This window comes from Contarinia nasturtii, unplaced genomic scaffold (assembly GCF_009176525.2).
Source record: "Contarinia nasturtii isolate CC-2019 unplaced genomic scaffold, AAFC_CNas_1.1 Cnas_scaffold_414, whole genome shotgun sequence".
In the NCBI taxonomy this organism is placed as follows: domain Eukaryota; kingdom Metazoa; phylum Arthropoda; class Insecta; order Diptera; family Cecidomyiidae; genus Contarinia; species Contarinia nasturtii.
In genome coordinates this window covers 2,436,979-2,455,682 of record NW_022197768.1, presented here as the reverse complement: position 1 = coordinate 2,455,682, position 18,704 = coordinate 2,436,979, and the positions used below count along the sequence as shown (strand labels likewise).

The following is an 18,704-nucleotide window of genomic DNA, read 5'->3' as shown; positions in this document are numbered from 1 at the left end:
GATAAGAAACCACTCCAATTAGCGAAAATATTTGAGACTTAGCTACAGGCATATTATATGCATATCGGATTGACGACGAAATTATAGTTATCATCCTTCTAACAGTTTCAATGTGTGATGGTGTCAGTTATACCATGGCTGGTTATCCATTGCTAAGTAGAACTCTGAGATATTGGAATTTTGCATATTCAAAGTTTGCCAATTTCAAAGCATACACAGAACTATTTGACCTAAATTGAGAGAATGCTCTTAATATGCTCATATTCTTCAAACACATTTTTCCAGAGCATAATCTCTTCGCACGAACCATTTGGACCAATTGCAAATTGAACCACCATTGAAATTTGACAATGATGTATAAACATCACGTCATGAAAAATAAGCACCTAAATACATATTCTTATCGTTTTCGTTGCTCACTTTTCTATAGATATAAAGTTTTAACAATTTTTTTTTTGGCAAAATTCATAAGAAATAATTAAATATTATTTGACGCACAGATGTCACAACGTTGCCTTGTTATAATATGTAAATTTTATGCGTTGTTCAATTTTATTGAGTTTTGTTACATTTTACTATATTTCGATTAATTCAATCCAAATTTATAGGCGGTCGATTAATATTCGGCCAATGGATTGAGTAAGCGGTACAATATTAAAAGCTGTTCAGCAGCTAAATCTGAGAAGAAAAAAAAAGATAAAGAGAGACGATCAAAACTGCGTTAAAGCATAAAAATGTTCATGGATCCAAATGAACCCAGAGCTATTAATCAATGATGCAAATGTAAAACAAAAGCAAGCGGCGACATTGGACGAGATGAAAACAAGGAACGAGAAGAAATATAACGTTATTGATCAACTCGTTGGGCAACTTTTTGTATGTTACATCATTCAAAGCCGTGTATTCATTCAAATCAGTGAACAAATCGATGATTTCTTTTGAGCGGATGATAAAACTGCGTTGCTCTTTTTTCTCTACACAAATATGGAATATTATTTACACACTTTAATGTAAAGGAAAAATTAAATGTTTTAAATTTCAATGGTTTTTAATAAGATCTCATATGTGTGCAATAACATATATAGATGTGTGACCGCATGCCACACATTCTTGGATCTAGTGGTGTGTTAAATCTTTCTTATTCTTAAAAGAAATTCTATCTTGTTTTGTTTAAATCGTGATCGAACAGAGACTGCGTAATATTTATCTGGGTCATAAACATCATTCCATTTGTTACGAATGTACACATCCATGTCCCATTGAATGCATTTGCCCAGCATTGCCAATACCAATGCATCGTCACAATGCATACGCAGCATTAAAAATCAAATGACATCCAAGAATATAGTACATTTTCACACACAACGAGTATGTGTACATAAGCAGCAGCGACTACGGCTATGACTACGACTGCAACAGAGCGACCAACCGACCGACAATTTAAAAAGAGATAGAGAGAGAGAGACTCCATCGAGTAGCACACATGATATGTGCAACACCCTTTGCCAGCGACGACGATGACGATAGAAATAGAACCAAATGAAAATTAGAACATCAACATTGAATAAATCCATTTCGATATAATCAATTGAATGTCGGGCAGCGAGCAGCTAATGCAACCATTCACTTCCCTATGCCATCCAACCATCCATCCATGTATGATTTGAAAATTAATTTAGTATTTCAAATGCGTATGCATTCCACTTTGACCATAATTATCATTTGCATTCAAAGCTAATGTGAATATCAAATATGCGATGCCAAATGAATTCAAAAAAAAAACCAAAGAGAGTGAGAGAGACGAGATGCGAGAGAGAGAGAAAGATGAAAGAGAGTACAAAAAAAGGAGAAAAAAATAGAATAAAATGGCCATTTAACTACCGTGTTTGAACATTCAAACTGAATGGATTGAATGATGCGTTGTCTTACTAATTGCATCTGCAAAGTGGCAAAATAGAAAAGCATATTCGATCCATTTCCCGTGCAATTCACATGCTATGGCTATATGCATGCGTTTATGCGTGTTGAGGACTCTTACGAGTTTGCCAGCTGTTTGAAATTCAGTTCATCTGCAACACTATCCGATTTGAATACACAGTCGCATCGCGCGTCCAAACGACCATCAACTACACTCGTTAAACATGTACACGGCGTGCACACAAATGAAATATCAAATCGAATCATATCTACGTTTGAATACTCATGCAAAAGCAAACGAAGAAAGAATGAAAAAAAAAAAACAGAAATACATGAAATAAGTTCCCCCTTTTTCTTAGATAGCTTCGTTGACTGGCAGCGACACAATATGCAATATTATTATATGCGTACGTTTATCGTTTACCACACGAATTTATATACATATCTCTCTCATTTTTTTCTCTATCCCAGTTCACAGTCATTTCGGCGATGATGAGCCGATTTCGTATGGTTTGCGTTGCTGCCAAAAGAATAAATCGATACACTTATGTGTAGGTCAAAATATGTATTTTTGCCCTTATTCTTAACATTTCGCTGTTTGCGTTCAGTTATAGTTATCAACGGCGACGGCAACGAAGACACCATTTTATGGGGGTTTCTTCTTTCTTCTTGCTTTGTTGTCTGATTCTTTCGATTTGATTTTGGCTTGCTGACATGCTTCTTGGGCCCAACCACATCGATGCCGTGCAACCCATACCAATAAAATTCACATAAAAACTTTAATGCCGAGGAAAATAAATGGGAAAATTGAATGTGTCCATGATGTGGATCACTGAAAGACGCGCGCTTACAAATACATAAGAGACAGGCCCAAGTAACAGATATACTAGGTATACTGATGTGATAGTGCACATGTAATAAAAAAAAATAGAGACCTACATTTATGCACACGCATTTGGGATGTGTTGTCAAACGCGAGGGTTATGGCAACAAGCAAACGTTCCGAATTACACATACACACAGCTATTGCATAAAATTATTCACTTGCACACACATTCGCAATCTCTACCAAGACGCGAAACATAGACACGGTTCGTTCATTTCGAATCAAGGCAGCGCGATTTCCGAATTATGTTTCAGGTATGGTGTTTCACAAAAACGTGAAAATGCCTCATCTCATTTTATTGTGAATTTGTGAAAAGTTGTAAAAGCATTTTAACATTACTGACAAAGAAACTCTGATGCACGGCATACTCAGCAAGATGTTTTAAAAGAAAAATTTGTTTTAACATAAATCATCCATCGAGCGAATACACTAACAGTAACAGCAACAGCAGCAAATGAGATGAGACAAGCGAAAAAGAAAAAAAATTACCACCGAATGTGAACCACTTCTCTTTTCGCTATTTGATGGTGGTGCTGTTTTCATCTCTTCTTTGCAAGACTAGTTCTTCTTATTCAATTCAACATTTACCCTATTTTCGTGAATATCCGCTCGCGATGATATACATAATATAAAATGAAGTTCTCTTTTAAAGGCTACGTGCAAATAAGTGTAGTAGTGGTATTTTTTTTTGGCAAATTGTGCTAAAATAGACAATATACAGGCATATAGATATGGATTTTGGTATGAATATGTATGTATGGTTTAAATTGCAATCATAATCGGTTTGATGTACAAGCGTTGCTAAGCGTGTGACTAGCAACGCACCATACAAAGAGGCTCTCCATCTCTCGCTTTCTCCTTTCATTTCATTTTCTTTCCCGTTTTATTTTCCGCTCTCGCACAAATTCGATAGCGCCAAGCAACCGATTCATCTTTGTATTGTAGTGATTGCTTCGTAAATTTTTCGTTAATGTACTCTAGCAACAGACCTATAGAAATGTATGGAAGAAAACGAACGACAAAAAGAGTGTGAATCATCAAACTATTGGATTGGCACACTGTTATGTGCATATGTATCCGTGTGGTAATCCTTCTCTCATTCACTCTCTCTGTCTCTCTCTCTCTCTCTCTCACACACACACACACAATACGAGGAAAATATTCAGAGATATTGCACACACAACACAGAAAAAAATATATATACAGAAATTGATCGATGTGCATTGTTTGCCTATTTTATTCACGTTCAATTCAAAATCGTACGGCTACTTGCCTAGCGAACGCGTCGCGTCCAAAGCAAGTTTTTCCTATCCAAATACGAATTTTCTCCGATGCGACTGTATACGATGGAGTGAAACAAACACATCATGACAATGGGCCACAGCGTTCGAAAGCGACACGAAACCATGGCACGATGTACATCGCATCACATTTCAATCGTAATACAGGAATCGAGAGAGAAATCTAAGTGCGAATAAAGTGCACAGGCATCAAACATATATCTATGTATATGTATAATATACATAATGCGCACGCACACAACGACAGTATAACCATCGCTTTCTTTCTTGCTCGCGATTCAAATGAGAGAAGAAAAGTGAGCCAGAGAGAGAGAGAGCGAGAGAGGGAGCAAAAGAAAAAGAGTGAGCGACAGAGTTAGAATGAGAATAGAGAGTGTATAATATGTGTGTAATGTACTATGTAGTGAGTGAGAAGCTTCTCTCTCCCTGTCTGTGTATGGATGGATGAAAATATTCGCGCAGGCACACTGCATTGAAATGTGTCGACATGAATTGCCGTTGCGATGTTTGCCTGCGTTTTTTTATGATTATTATTATTATATAGAGTATATTCCGTCGTTGTTGCCATTCGTTAATGTTTCATATATACACAATGATGTGGTGTTGTTCTACTACTAGTTCTCGTGTTATTGTTATTGTTGTTTGATTTCTCTCCTGCTTTGTGTGTATGATCTTGGGTAGAAAGAAAATTTTCCCAAAATCGGATCAGTTCGTTATTAACCTTTGAAAATATCAATAGAATAGCAATTCAACAGAACAACAAAAACGTCGACATTTGTGTAAATGACTTTACCTCAACGAAAAGAGAAAAAAAAAAATCAGAAACATGAAAATAAATCACATTTACATCAGTTTTTCGGGTTTTTCATTTTGATTCGCTGATTTATCTTAATAGAATTAGAAACAAAAAGTAAATGGTTTTTTTTATTCGCGACTATAGCGGGAGTGAAAGAGAGGAAGAGAGAGGAAGATAAAGAGAATGAGATGAACATGCAGAGGAAAATAAAAGAAAAAAAAATAATTTTCTTCTGAATTTTTCAGTTCATGTTTTCTATTGTGTTCGTCGGTGATTTTGGTGAATTCTTGGTGTGTGCTTGTGTATTGTGTCGTCGTTTTTTATCACGAATATTTGTGATTTTGACTCTTTAAATTTTATTATTGGTATGAAAATGTGAATTGAAGCAACAGACACTATTCTAATTTGTCGAGCTGTGCAAATGTGTGAGCTTGAAAAAATCGAAAGAATAAACAAACAACAGAGAGAAAGTGAGAGATAGAGCGAGAAAAAAAAAGAAAAGTACGCAGTGTGAAGTTGAACATGCATATACATTTTTATCCATTCTTTTAATACATAAATATTCTCAGCCATTCGCTGACTGGTGGCTATTGTTGTTAGTGGTTGAGAATTGATTACAGATTTGGTTGTTTCGTGCATTTGGGCATCGATTCGATGTTGTTTAAATTGCATGTCCTGTGAAACGAAGACGCAACTCGACAGCAAATTTTTGTTCGTCAAATTGTAACCGAATATTAATATTCTCAATTTCACCGCGTTTGTGTGTGTGTGTTTCTGTGTGTGTATGAGTTTTTGTAAAAATAAGAACAATTCTTTTTTTCTAAATAAATAATGTCACCACATCGTTGATAAACGATTATCCGTATAAATTATTTGTTTGATAAAATAAGGACAGGTAATCAAATTGTCTGGGCATAATGGGCCAGAATGATGTTCAGTGTGTAGTTTTAGCATTTATAAAATATGAAACACAAAGTACCGACACATCATTTATTAATTACAAATCAAATCCGTTTGTGCATTCGACTGAAGTGTATTTGGTTTGTGTGTCGTGACAACAATATTCGTAAAAGAATCACAGTGTATTTTCAATTGATTTAATATGATTTCATTTAAGTTCGTTTGTTCAAGCGCCAAGTAATCGTGTTCTGAAAATCGATGTCATCGCTTCCGCTTTTTATTCTAAACGAACGAAATACATCGTTATGTAATGCATTTAAATGATAAACAATTTTCTATCTCCATACAAAATTTTCGAATGGAAATTTGAAAGAAAAAATGAAAAAAAAATGAAGCGAGATACTCTCCGCTTCAAGCAGACAAGTAGCTTCCTTTTTCTCTCGTTTTTCTTATTCTGTTAAATTTCTTATTGATGTAGAAGGTATACAACAGACCAGCATCGAAGTGTGCGTGTTTTATGTGATGATTGACGAAAATCATAAAGGAACATTTTTTAAAACAATGGCAATGAATACAGCTTAAGCAATTCGAAAAAAAATATATTTGAAATAAAAAAAGTATTCAATTGACAATTGTAAGGAAAATGTGATATTCGATGATTTTATACACGGTCATTAGGTTAATAGCAACGGACACAACAGCAAAAAAAACGAACGCATTTCAAAACAGAATAGAGAGAGAAAGAGAAAAATGCAAGAGAATACAACTGACCAAATGGTTGTTCGAGTGACAATATTCTCTACTGAAATCGAATGTGAAAAATAAACAACAAATTTTACGTTATGATACATATATGCAACGAGATAATAGCTTTCCGTTTGTCTCATATGATACGCAAAACCAAACGCACTCATTTTCTCTCTGGCTCACTGTTTTCACTCGATGCATACAAATATCAAATAGATATATAATTATGTACACGTACAAACCATAGTGTATAGCTATTTGATGCGTTAATTCTTCGTGTGCACTTTAAACGAAATCAAAATGCAAACGGAACAGTAATAAATAAAAGGAACAACAACAAAACCTATCCAACCCAAATTGAAGCGGACAAAGAATTGTGTATATATGTATTCATCATATATGTACCACAAACAGCACAGCGAGAGAGAGAGAATATTTTCGTGATTTTATTCAGGATGCAAACAATGTATCATAAACGTGTTTCATTATTGAATGTGAATGTGAAATTGTGAATGTGATTGTGATCCTATGGACTCATGTGTATCGAAATTTATATTGCGCATGTTATGTCATGAATCTGTTTCGTCTCGTGTACAACAACAAAACAACATAAATATCAATTTGGCTAAAAAGTTTGAACGAAATAAAAGGGAAATTATCTTGTGTCGAACACACAGCAAAAAAGAGAAATTTACATTTAAAAATCCGTTGAAATAAAAGCGAATTTCATTTAAAATAAACCAAATCGAAAATCAAAGAAATAAACAAATAAAGTGAAGAATTGGTTTGAAAACCACGAAAGCAGTGGCACGGACACGTAAACGTTCCTTTCTTCACAACATCTACAATCATACAAACACACACACGCACACATACATCCACACACATAATCGTCATCTCTCTCGTTCGCTCTCAGTCATTCACTCTCTTTCTCTTTCCATTTTTCGACCAGTTTATTGTGCTTTTCATGGACAAAGTTTGACATTAAACCAACAAAAAGGAGCAAACAATTGAATTTTGCTTTGTACAAATACTCGACTCGAATTCAGTATAAATCGCCGCAAGCAGAACCCCAAAGACTAAACCATATCGTTAATAAAATGGTAAGTGATTAATTTCAATGTGACAAATGGCAGTGGCATTGGACAATTTTGAAGGCAGCTCACCACACTTTCTTTTAAGCTTTCACATTTTTGCAACTTCGTCGACACAATTTTCTTGTGTGTTCTTTCTTCTTCTTTTTTTAATTCGCATTTTGTTTTTCTTCAGTTTTTTTTTCAATTCATTTTTCTTATTCCTTTTTAACGAACGAATTAAAAAAAAAAACGTTGCATTCAAAATTTATCAAATTTTGCTTGGTTGTGTGCTTTTCATCTTTATTCTCTCGTTGTCACATTTATCATTGCGTGCACACAGGATGAAGATATTGAAATGATAGCTCCAAACTACTTCGAAATTGCCGAAACAGACATTTTATCAACATAAGATCTCTCTCAGAACACAACGAGAAAGAAAACAATTGTTATCAGCTCGATTTCCCCCCAAAACTTAAACACACACGGCTTATAATGTCACAACAGCAACAATCGCAGCTTCATAGCAATATCAACAATTCATCGGGCAAGCAAAGAGTAAGTGCAATTACACATACATACACCAAATGTGTCTCTATATATAGACGATATAATATGAATGTGTGAACATTTATTGAGAAAATTAGAAATAGAAAAGTCTATATTGTTATCGATAAATTGAAATGTATGTCAACCAGATCATATATTCATTCCTATTTTCGCAATTTAGAATAATGGAAAAGGGAAATTTCTGACACGAAGCCATGCAATGCATGAATGCACTTCACCACCGCAAACGCCAACACCCCGAACAGCATCAGCAGCAGCAGCCGTTGCCGTTGCCAACGCCGCCGCCGCTGCAACAGCAGCAGTAACTAACAGCCAATCGACAGTAGCACCGATCAATGATCCGACCAAAGGAGAAAATAACAGTAAAATGTCATCCCTATCGCCAATCACCGTCAATGCCACCAATAATACCATACAAAGTAACGCACAGCAATCATCAACAACACCGAATATGTTTGCGCCCAATGGCAATCTAAATGTTTCACAATTAGATTTAGAATTTCCAAAATTAACGCCGCCAAAGTCGAAATCACCTCGGTAAATGTTGAACCAATTCTTTATGTTCTCTTTTCCTTTTCTTCTTCTCATTTTTGTTTTCATCAAACATTCGTTTTTACAACCATTTACTCTGTTCACCTTTGGTCCATTTATAAAGCTCACTTCTTAGTTACGGTGTGTCTTTTTGTGAGGGCTTTTGTTTGATTCGCATAGAAAGCGAATTGTTTCATACCCTCATTGTTTTATTTTCTTCACTTCTATTTTTCATCATCACACCATTTTTGTTTACCCACACCGTAGTCATAATAATAATATTGTAAAATATGATTATGAATTAATTCCAAATTTACAGGAACAACAATAACGTTACTAACAACAATAACAATACTCAACACAGTGTTGCAGCTGTTAATAGTAATTCCGAACACAGTAGTTCTAATAGTAATATTAATAATGAGAGCACAGGCGATGGCAATGGGATTAACCGCGAATGTGTGAATGAAAATGCTGCAGGTACATTACAGTGTTTTGATTCGAATAGTTGTTTTTTCTTTGGAATTCAGCTTGGATTTAATGGTTAAAATTTATCATAATTAATTATTCTATTTTTTTGGATACGGTTTTTTTTTTAATTTTCTGTTGGTATCTTTATTTTGAATGGCTGAAATTCGTTTAAATTTTAACAACTAATTTAAAATCCAAACAAAATTTTGAATACAATCAGCCGAATGATTGTCGGCGAAAAATAAAGAAAAATTAAAATAAATTGTGCATTTATGGACAGGATCAGCAGCCGTTGTACCGTCTCAAAACTCAACCGATTTATCAACGAAATCATCTCATATGTTAGATGTTGTCAAAGGCAACACAGGAAACATGGTCAGCTGCACTATATTGCTGAACGATGTGGAAAAGAAATGTGATTTATTGTTACAAGGTAATAAAGGTAATAATCAACAAAACTGTGTCGACGAAAACTTTAGTGATAAGGATAAATCTAACGCCGATGAAAGTTCAAACGCTGCCGAATTTGTATATAAGAAAAATCGAAACAGTTCCGTTACGAAAGGCGGAGGTGGTGGCAGCGGAAAATCCAGACAAAAACAAAACTATGGTGAGTTTTCGAAAATGATAGTTTTGCTTGCAACTTGTCATCATTTCTGAATATTGTATATATTGTAACTCATTTTGTTTGCTCTCAAGGATACGATAAGTCAAACAGCAATAATGTTGGTCAATCAGAACCATCACAGAATGTCACTTCCAATGGTTGCCAATCGGATTATTATTCGATGGAAAATTCAAATACCGATCACTTCACCGATCAAAGTGGCGTTGATTTATTGCAATTCTTTAAGATAACGTTAAATAAAAATGCAAAAGATCGTTATATGCTGTTGCGCGTGGAAAAGGAGTTGGCCGCATTAGCTCAAGATCAGAGGTTTGTCTGTTGAATAAAAGTTCAATTTGTTGATTTTAAATGGTTCATTTCATTTTTGACAAATGCAATATTCCATCGATAGTCGTGATGTTATCAAATTTCCTACGATGTCTTCATACAATCGCATGCTGATACATCGATTGGCTGCTTGGTTTGGAATGGAGCATAACGTTGACAGTACAGTGCAATGTGTCATTGTGAATACGACAAAAGCAACTCGATTACCCGAGGTAAGTGCACTGAACACAATGCAAAATTTCAATTTCAATTTCACTCTGATGCGTTGACAGAAACGAAAAATACAATTTGTGGTTTTAATTAATTTGCCTGAAATTTAGATTCGTTTTAAAAGTCTGCTAACCGATACATTCAGCGATGAGGCGCCCAGTCGTAAGAGCATTTTGAAAAGAGATGCACACAGTTTTGAAGAATATCGACAAGGATTATTGGCGTGCCCCGATCGTGGTAATTTACTCGACCGCAAAGCAAAAAGCTTTGAAGAACGCGAACAAGAGTACGAAAAGGCCAAACGACGCATATTTAAAGATATGAACAGCGAATCGATCGAACAATTCTGGCAAAATTGGCATTCGGGCGATGGTTTAAATGCAAATAATTCACATAAAAATAGTGGCAAAAATATAAACACGGATACAACCGATGACGATCATCCACATCAGCATCAGCATTCACATGTGAATGAAGGACGCCTGGATGGCAGACCAAGCGTCGAAAAAAGTCATAGTTTCGGTGGTTATGGGCCACCATCTCAAGCGCGCATCGTTCGCGGTGATTCAGTTAATTCGACAAAAAGTGCTGTTTTGAATAAGCATGATTCGAATCAACAAACATGGCGACTATCACCATCGAGTAGCGGGTAAATATTTTTCACAATTCAACAATTTAGCTAGACATTTTCAATTCGATACCGAAATTATTGTCATTGATTTGTCCATCGTTATGGTTAGATACAAAACACAATCGCAGTCACTACGTTCCGATTCAGTGACACCGTCGCCAAGCTATGGCAGTGGTAGTCATACGCCAGAACCAATACAAACCGTATCTTCGGGAATAATTTGGGCAGTAACTGATATGGCAAGCGTGCCAAAAGGCAGCGTCTTACTCGATCCACAAACATTTAAACCGCTCGTAAATCAAGACGGGTAAAAATATTTTATATTAAACATTATTTTCTATCTATCTCTATCTCTCTCACACTCTTTCGCTTTCATTTACCTCGAATTAGATCAATTTATCATTTTGATCCGAGCAATTTGCCGAAACTACAGATACCAAATACATCACCAGCAAACACTCCGTCGCCAACATTGTCGGTTAATGAAAATACGAATGTTCCGTCGCGGAAGAAAAACCACAACAAGCCCATTAATAATAATGTCGACGATACGGTTGTTGTACAACGCACAAGTGAAAAATGTGATAGAGATAATGTTTCGAATGCCGTTGCCACACGTGACGAAAATGGCGCGTGCAAACCGGAAATCGAAGTTTCATCCGAGTTAGAAGTGACTTTACCGGAGCCAATGGAAAATATTTCAATGAATTCACTTTTGTCTCCACTTAATCAAACATACCAAGAAACACAAGACAATAACTTGGATCGAAAGGCAGACGGTATGACGAATCAAATCGTTTATGATTATTTATGTGATTTTGAACAAAAAAATATACTTATTCAATTTGCAGATAACTGCCAAGAGGCTGTAGTACATCCAAATGTAAAAAGTCAATCGACTAGTCCAAATATTCCATGTGATTCGGAGAGTTATCAATTGAGCCCAAGTGATCAATCGACTCCAACTAATATCGATGTAAGCAATTCTCCTTCCAATCAATTTTCTTCATTCTAATTGAAGGACGATTAAAAATTGTAATTTTATTTTAATTCGTGCTACATGTTAATTCATTCATTCAGGAGAATTTGAATCAACCAAACAATGATGCTAAAGGAGCGGTCAATGGAACAGTGAATAAGGTGACAACAGAAAAATCACAAAATACCGCTAATCCAAGTTACACAGGGAATAAAAAGGATGAGATTAAAATCTTACCAGCGGTTGTGCCAGTTTTGAGTTATACTACAGCGGCTCCGCCAAACATATATCCACCAATCGATGCTGGCGTTCAATTTGTCGCTGGAACACAACCAACACAACCAACATCATTTCCGACAACATATCAGCAAGGCGTAAGTTCACACAAACATGATAACTGGAAAAAAGTATGAAAAAACATTTTTTTTTCTCTCTTTATCAGTTGGATGGAAGTATTTACGCCGTTCCACAGCCCATGATATATGGATATCCAACAGTGGTAACTAATTCAATAATAAGAATACACTACCAAAGTACTTGGAAGTAATGCTTGATGTATCGATGCATAAACGAGTGGAATTCAAAAAATATTTTAAAGCCATTGGGATCCGCAGGAGAATTAACCAATTTAATCAAAATTCGAAAGCCATATCGACTTTCGTCAAAAAAAAAATTCATGAAAAAGCACAGAAATTTGGTAGTTTGTTGTACTAGGGCCACTTGTTACAAGGTCGATCGAGTATTCTATCTGTGTTTTTTCGAAAGGGCATCTGAAGACCTACAAACTGAGCGATTTCAATCAAAATCGTAGTATTTGAACTCGAGTTACAACGTACAAATCAAGTTGTCTTGAAGTTCCCATACAAATTCTTAGGAAAAACCTCATTTACAAGAAAAATAATTTTCTTGGACGAATTTTACAAGAAGAAAAATATAGTTTTCGTGGATTGGGCTCAGGAATCTGAAAAAATAGGTTTCAAGTTGATAGCTGATATCTTACTTGAGTTATGCGTTGTACAAACAAAAAAACAAACAAACAAACCGAAAACGATTCTAAAGCTTGATTATACATGCAAATCCCATAGCCTCAAATTATCCAACATAAACTTTAATTCAGAGTACCCTTTGTACAGTAGACCAAAATAGATAGAATTAGATTTCCCTTTCAGCCTGCATTTCCATAAAGTAGAAGCTTCAAAAACTATGGTGTAACAGGCAACTTAATTAGAAACTTTTTGTTGTTGTTCTTTTTTAATAAAAAAACAGCAAGACAACGAATATTCGGGAGGAATATTTGTGCCAATGTATGATCAAGGTGGTGCTCAAGTACCTGTTAGCACCCAACAAAATGAGCAAAATACAACCACAACTGATTATCGTCGAAATTGTGGCGTTCCGTTAGCATTTTTTGAGCCGCCGTCCACCGGTAAGCTTGTTTTTTTTTTTTTTTCTTTGAATTTGTTCTATCATCCCATTCGTTTCTTTTCATTTTGATTTTACTATGGTGTTTTACATTGCTTTAATATGAATATTTCACATGTTACATATTACAAAACTGATCGATACAATTTCAGCAATGACAGTGGTACCAGTTGCGTATCCAGCCACATCAACAGCTGCACCATATGGTCCTTCACACAATATCTACCAAGGCCAAATACTGTACACATCAGATCAATATAATCCAGCGACTGCGTCAAATAGCCAAGTTCCACAATACATAAACTATCCAGTTGGTTACACTTATCCATACAATGGTATGTATTGTTTCTGCATAATGCACGATATACGCCTCAAACATAAATAATTAGTAGTGTAATGAAATCGATGATCATCTCAATCTATTTTCAATCCGGGTCCGGTTTTATTTTCGTGTGTGTAATTTACAGGTGCGGCATATCCTTATTGGGGACAAGCGATGACTTATTATGTTCCACAAACGATGCAGACTCAAACCACGGCGATAGCAAATAACAATACAACAAACGCAAATTCGAATAGTAATAATACTAGTAATAATAATAATAATGATAGTAACGGAAATAAGGCACATATTCAGTCGCCACATAGCATTCAACCACATCCGAATACAGTAGCAAAGACTCCATTATACGCATCAAATTCAACAAACGAAACTAAGTCGATAACGACACCGAATGCTGCCTCGCAACCAAACGTTTTTCAGTATCCACCGACAATGACATCTGCACCAACATCGACGTCGTCCACGTCAATTACGAACTCAACAACGACGAACGCAACTAATAATTCCGTAGCAATCACATCGGTTCAATCGTTACCAAACACATCGGTTAGTGTAAGTTCGTCATTGCCGACAAATGTTGGAAACGATAATCCGAAATTAGTATCACACGTACCAAACGCAGGCCATCCATCCCATCGGTAAGTTTATTGAATCATTACAATATCCATTTGAACATATTCAAAATATGTATTCGACGAATGCACCTGTCTGTTCGGACCATATATTTCATTTTGTTATTTTGAAATTGTATACATATATATGTTCGTACAAGTTGTAAACCAAATTCGATCGCTATTAACCCTCCTAGGTATAGTTCGAAATAAAAACAATATAGTATAGTTACGGTCTATTAGACCGTTCATACAAAATACAGGGAAACCAAACAAAAACCAAAACAAAATCACACATTTTTTCAAATTTTTGCATTTTTTTTAAATAAAAACATTGAAAAAGGTTTGAAAGTTAAAAATTGAAAAGATTTCAAGAAAATAATTAATTTGAATCATCATTTGAATTTACATGAGAGCGTTTTTTTCTCGCATTTTGCACACACAACACTGATTTTCGAATGTTCGCCGCATACATTTTTATTGCATTTGTCGCAACATGTTTTGGTTTTACGATTGATTGAACTTGGACATAAATGACATGCACGTCGTTGTCGTGGTGTAACTGGCGCTTCTTGTTCCTCTTGACCCATCAAATGCTCACGAACTTCTTTGAAAGCCGACTGATTAGATGCATTCATGCCACGCGCTGTTCGCCGTGAGATATGATCGTAAACTAAACCTTCATACAATTCGATCAAAAATGTCTTGCGTTGAAATGCATACTGTTCATGCGTGATATCGTGACTTGTGTTGTAAAGAACAAATGCTGCAACACCACATACGTTGATGAGATTCATGAAGAATGGAAATGGCCATCGATTGGTTCCAAGTTGACATGAGTTTGAATGGCACATTTGATCCCTAGTTTGATCCAAAACATCCACACCGCCTTTTGTGCTATTGTAGACTTCAGATCGATTTTTTTCTGACAGACATTTTGTTGAAATAATAATATTATGTACGCGATAAACAAGATTCAAATTGATTTTTCTTGAGAATTTCAACCTATCTTCTCGTTTTCCAATTTAGTTTTTCATTTTTATTAAACGGATATCATAAATTTTCACCAACTTGATTTGTGAAAATGCTTGATTATGTGTTTCCCATACATTTTGTATGGACGGTCTAAGAGACCGTAACTATACGATCAAGTTAGGATTTTCGTCTTTCTGGATTTTTTTTTTTACAGAACAGTTTCAGGATTTTAAATGTTATTTTCAATATTTATCCATTATTCTCGTAAAAAGGCGAAAATTTGATGCCAATCGGTCGACGCATTTCCATTTTATGATATTTTTTTTAAGTTTTCGGTCTAATAGACCGTTACTATACCTAGGAGGGTTAACGAAAAACAATGCGAAATGTGATCAATTTGCGTACATCATCATATTGAGTTTCGTCCATAGCATTTATATATTTGGAAAATTAGATCAATTAGCATATTCCTGCATCTCATTTAATTCATAGCACGAAAAATCATCAAGCATTGCTGTCCACACCGAATGATAGTTTGAAACAAAATAATCCAAACGCGAACACCGATGAGCCTGATTCGAAAGAATTTTCAAATCATTCCAGCACAAACTACGAACGAAAGAAAAATCTACAAAATTCAAATCGAAAACCGTACGTTGGAAGCGGAGGTGGCGGTGGTGGACCATATCGGCCAAATCCAAATGTTGGCATTAATAATCACAATTCAAATTCGCTATCAATAAATAATCCAGCTGGTGGTCAAACCAATATGTCGGCTACAAATAATCCGGGCATTCGAAAAGGACCATTAATTCATCATACCATTCCTGAATCGAGTGGTAATACTCATATTTTTACTAGTGGTGCGGGTCATCATCACAATGAAAACATGACGCCTGCATATAATCGCTCCAATAGCACACAAAATAGTAAGTGAACAATGAAGATGAAAACCTAGGAGAAAAATGAACAAAACCAATAAAATACTTAAAACATTTCTATCTCATTTTGCTTTTCAAGGCTCATCCGCACCAAACATTGAACACTCCGAAAAGAGGCCAATAAATCATAATAAACCATTAATCGCAACATTGCCAACGCTAAGCAATGTACATAATCATTTTGACCGAACGCGTGCTCCTCGTCCAAAACCATTGGATTTGCGTCGAAATGCCAGTAACCGAAATACGCCGAGTACAAATTCAACCGAAAGTAATATTATTCTTTTTCCATAAATTCCATTACTTATTGATTATTTTCCATTCATTTCCATATGACTAGGTAATAATTCACCGAATAGCATCATCTCAAGTGATCAACATCATTCACAAAATCATCATCAACAGGTAAACTATTTAGCATAGCAACAAACAACATCAAAAATATACAGCAAAAAAAAAAAAACAAATAAAAATTAAAAAAAAAAAAAAAAAACAGAAATTTAACACAAACGATAGCAGTGACTTATGAATATGCATAATTTTTTTATCACATTTTAAAATTTTCATAACAGCAACAAATACAAACCACTTCATCGTACGTAAGCGGTGAGTATCGCCAAACAAATCGACGCAGTGAGTTTTCTTTTTTTACCTTTTCTATGTGCTCATTCTCATTGAAATTGAACATCATAAAATTAATGTGCATGTTGTTTTTGTGATTTTTCTTTTGTCATAGGCACTGTAAACACATCGATAATGAGTCAAACTGGAATTCAACCGAATATTGGGCCAAGAGTGGTAAGCTCAACGAGCAATTCACTTAAAAATTGCTTTTCTATTTAATAATTCTTATCGATTCTTTCTCACGTTCATACATTAATTCTAATATGTACAAATTATTTTTTTGATTAATCGTTCATTTCATTTGTTTTATGAACCCCTTAGGTTAGCTCAACAAAACCAAAACAAGTAATCTTCCATTCTTTTATTTATTCTACATTCAACCATGTTGAACATGTATTTATCATGTTAATTTCTCTTCAATGTATGTCATCATTAGGTTCGCATGTATCATGGCGACATTGCAAATACAAATTCAGACTCATTGGGATCGCCGTCGTCTGCATTGTGCGGTGAACCATTTGCATACAATCCACATTCGGGAATGTATATAAAATTTGGAAAAACTTATATTGCTCATGTATGTTTAGAAGAAATTGAATTTAGATACAATTTATTCAAAAATACACGTGTCTCTTTTGTTACACAGTCAATGGCATTTCCGAATAAGGCTCAGCAAAATGATATAAGACAATCACTGCCGCCTATAACTGGAATTTATCCAACGATGAATATGATGCTAACAGGTAAATAACGAAACATTGAAATCTAGTTTTTTTTATCTATATGACATTTTGACATTCATTTAAAATGCATTTTCAATGTATATAGGTTATCCAGCAGCAGCCCGTCCACATACAGTAGGACCGAGACCATCGCACGTTAATCCAAACTTTAATAAAAATAATCGAACACCCAGATAAAAAACTTCATCTACATTCAATCCGTTTCGCATTACTTTCAGCTAAATAACGTTACGTACTTTATTTCTGCTCACACTCCAAACAAACAAACAACAAACCAAGAGAAAATCAATGAAAGTAACTCACACACAAACATACACACACACACACACACACACACAAAACACTACAAAAACAACAGAAAACTTAAAAAAAATAAGCTTAAAAAAATCTACCACGATAAAACTCCTAAAATATATGAATCTATATGCATTAACCACTAAAAAAACATACATATATTAAAGATTATATGTTTAAATTGTATTCTGTAGGAGGCGCAAGCTAAGTAATTATTGAAACCTAAAAACTGAATATGAAGACAGATTGAGGGAAAGAAAGAGGAAAAAAACACAACAAATGGTTCTATCTAGCTTTACCAAAAGATAACAAAAAAAAATAAAAGATGACATTTAAAAATAAAATTTAAAAGAAAAAAGAATATTAGAAGTAAATAAGACAGAAACTATTTATTTGTAAAAAAAAATAAATTTAGCATAATAAAGGAAAATTTAAAAAAATTCAAGACTCGGCCTTTTATTTCTCATTACCATAAAAATATATGATTGATGAAATAAATATTCAGATCCAGATTTATTGAAGTGGTTAAAAATCGACCCCCCAAATCATCTTCGCAATAAGGAACCAAGCTGATTAACAAAAAAGACAATATCAACCGAAATCGAAACACACCAACATTTGCATGATTCGTTGTGCGGGCGATCCAAATACTCAAAATTCAAGGACATACCAAGAAAAAAGAATAAAACAATTCACAAAATGGTATAAACATTTATATTCTAAATTGTTCACTTAAATGCTAAACATCAATTTATCAAAAAAAGGGTGCATCATTTGACGAAAA

General features: G+C 34.8%; 1 protein-coding gene across 8 annotated transcripts; it reads left to right on the top strand.

Annotated features, from left to right (window-relative positions):
• The first annotated feature begins 4,758 nt into the window (after positions 1 to 4,758).
• Positions 4,759 to 18,294, top strand: LOC116338498 (protein encore). 8 transcript variants are annotated; one of them, XM_031763809.1, is made up of 26 exons: positions 4,759 to 4,781; positions 7,500 to 7,650; positions 7,964 to 8,178; positions 8,351 to 8,727; positions 9,041 to 9,201; positions 9,473 to 9,802; positions 9,892 to 10,129; positions 10,212 to 10,359; positions 10,468 to 11,006; positions 11,098 to 11,295; positions 11,379 to 11,767; positions 11,840 to 11,964; positions 12,069 to 12,341; positions 12,410 to 12,466; positions 13,234 to 13,393; positions 13,542 to 13,724; positions 13,857 to 14,370; positions 15,811 to 16,247; positions 16,339 to 16,530; positions 16,600 to 16,664; positions 16,832 to 16,892; positions 16,996 to 17,057; positions 17,205 to 17,228; positions 17,320 to 17,460; positions 17,530 to 17,626; positions 17,712 to 18,294. In XM_031763809.1, the coding sequence occupies exons 3-26, from the start codon at positions 8,116 to 8,118 to the stop codon at positions 17,801 to 17,803; spliced, it is 4,926 nt and encodes a 1,641-aa protein (XP_031619669.1). In that variant the 5' UTR covers positions 4,759 to 4,781; positions 7,500 to 7,650; positions 7,964 to 8,115; the 3' UTR covers positions 17,804 to 18,294. The 8 variants fall into 8 exon arrangements, with proteins under 8 accessions (XP_031619669.1, XP_031619665.1, XP_031619671.1 ...); XM_031763805.1 differs by having other exon boundaries at positions 4,769 to 4,883; XM_031763811.1 differs by lacking the exon at positions 4,759 to 4,781 and adding an exon at positions 4,802 to 5,401 and having other exon boundaries at positions 15,922 to 16,247.
• Positions 18,295 to 18,704: the final 410 nt, after the last annotated feature.

What these genes read in the sequence shown, in the direction of transcription:
- LOC116338498 (XM_031763809.1), top strand. Translation starts at nt 8,116, where the DNA reads ATGTCACAACAGCAACAATCGCAGCTTCATAGCAATATCAACAATTCA. An exon ending in CAGACAAAAACAAAACTATG is followed by an intron (nt 9,803 to 9,891) that starts GTGAGTTTTCGA and finishes TTTGCTCTCAAG; the next exon opens with GATACGATAAGTCAAACAGC. An exon ending in CGACTCCAACTAATATCGAT is followed by an intron (nt 11,965 to 12,068) that starts GTAAGCAATTCT and finishes TCATTCATTCAG; the next exon opens with GAGAATTTGAATCAACCAAA.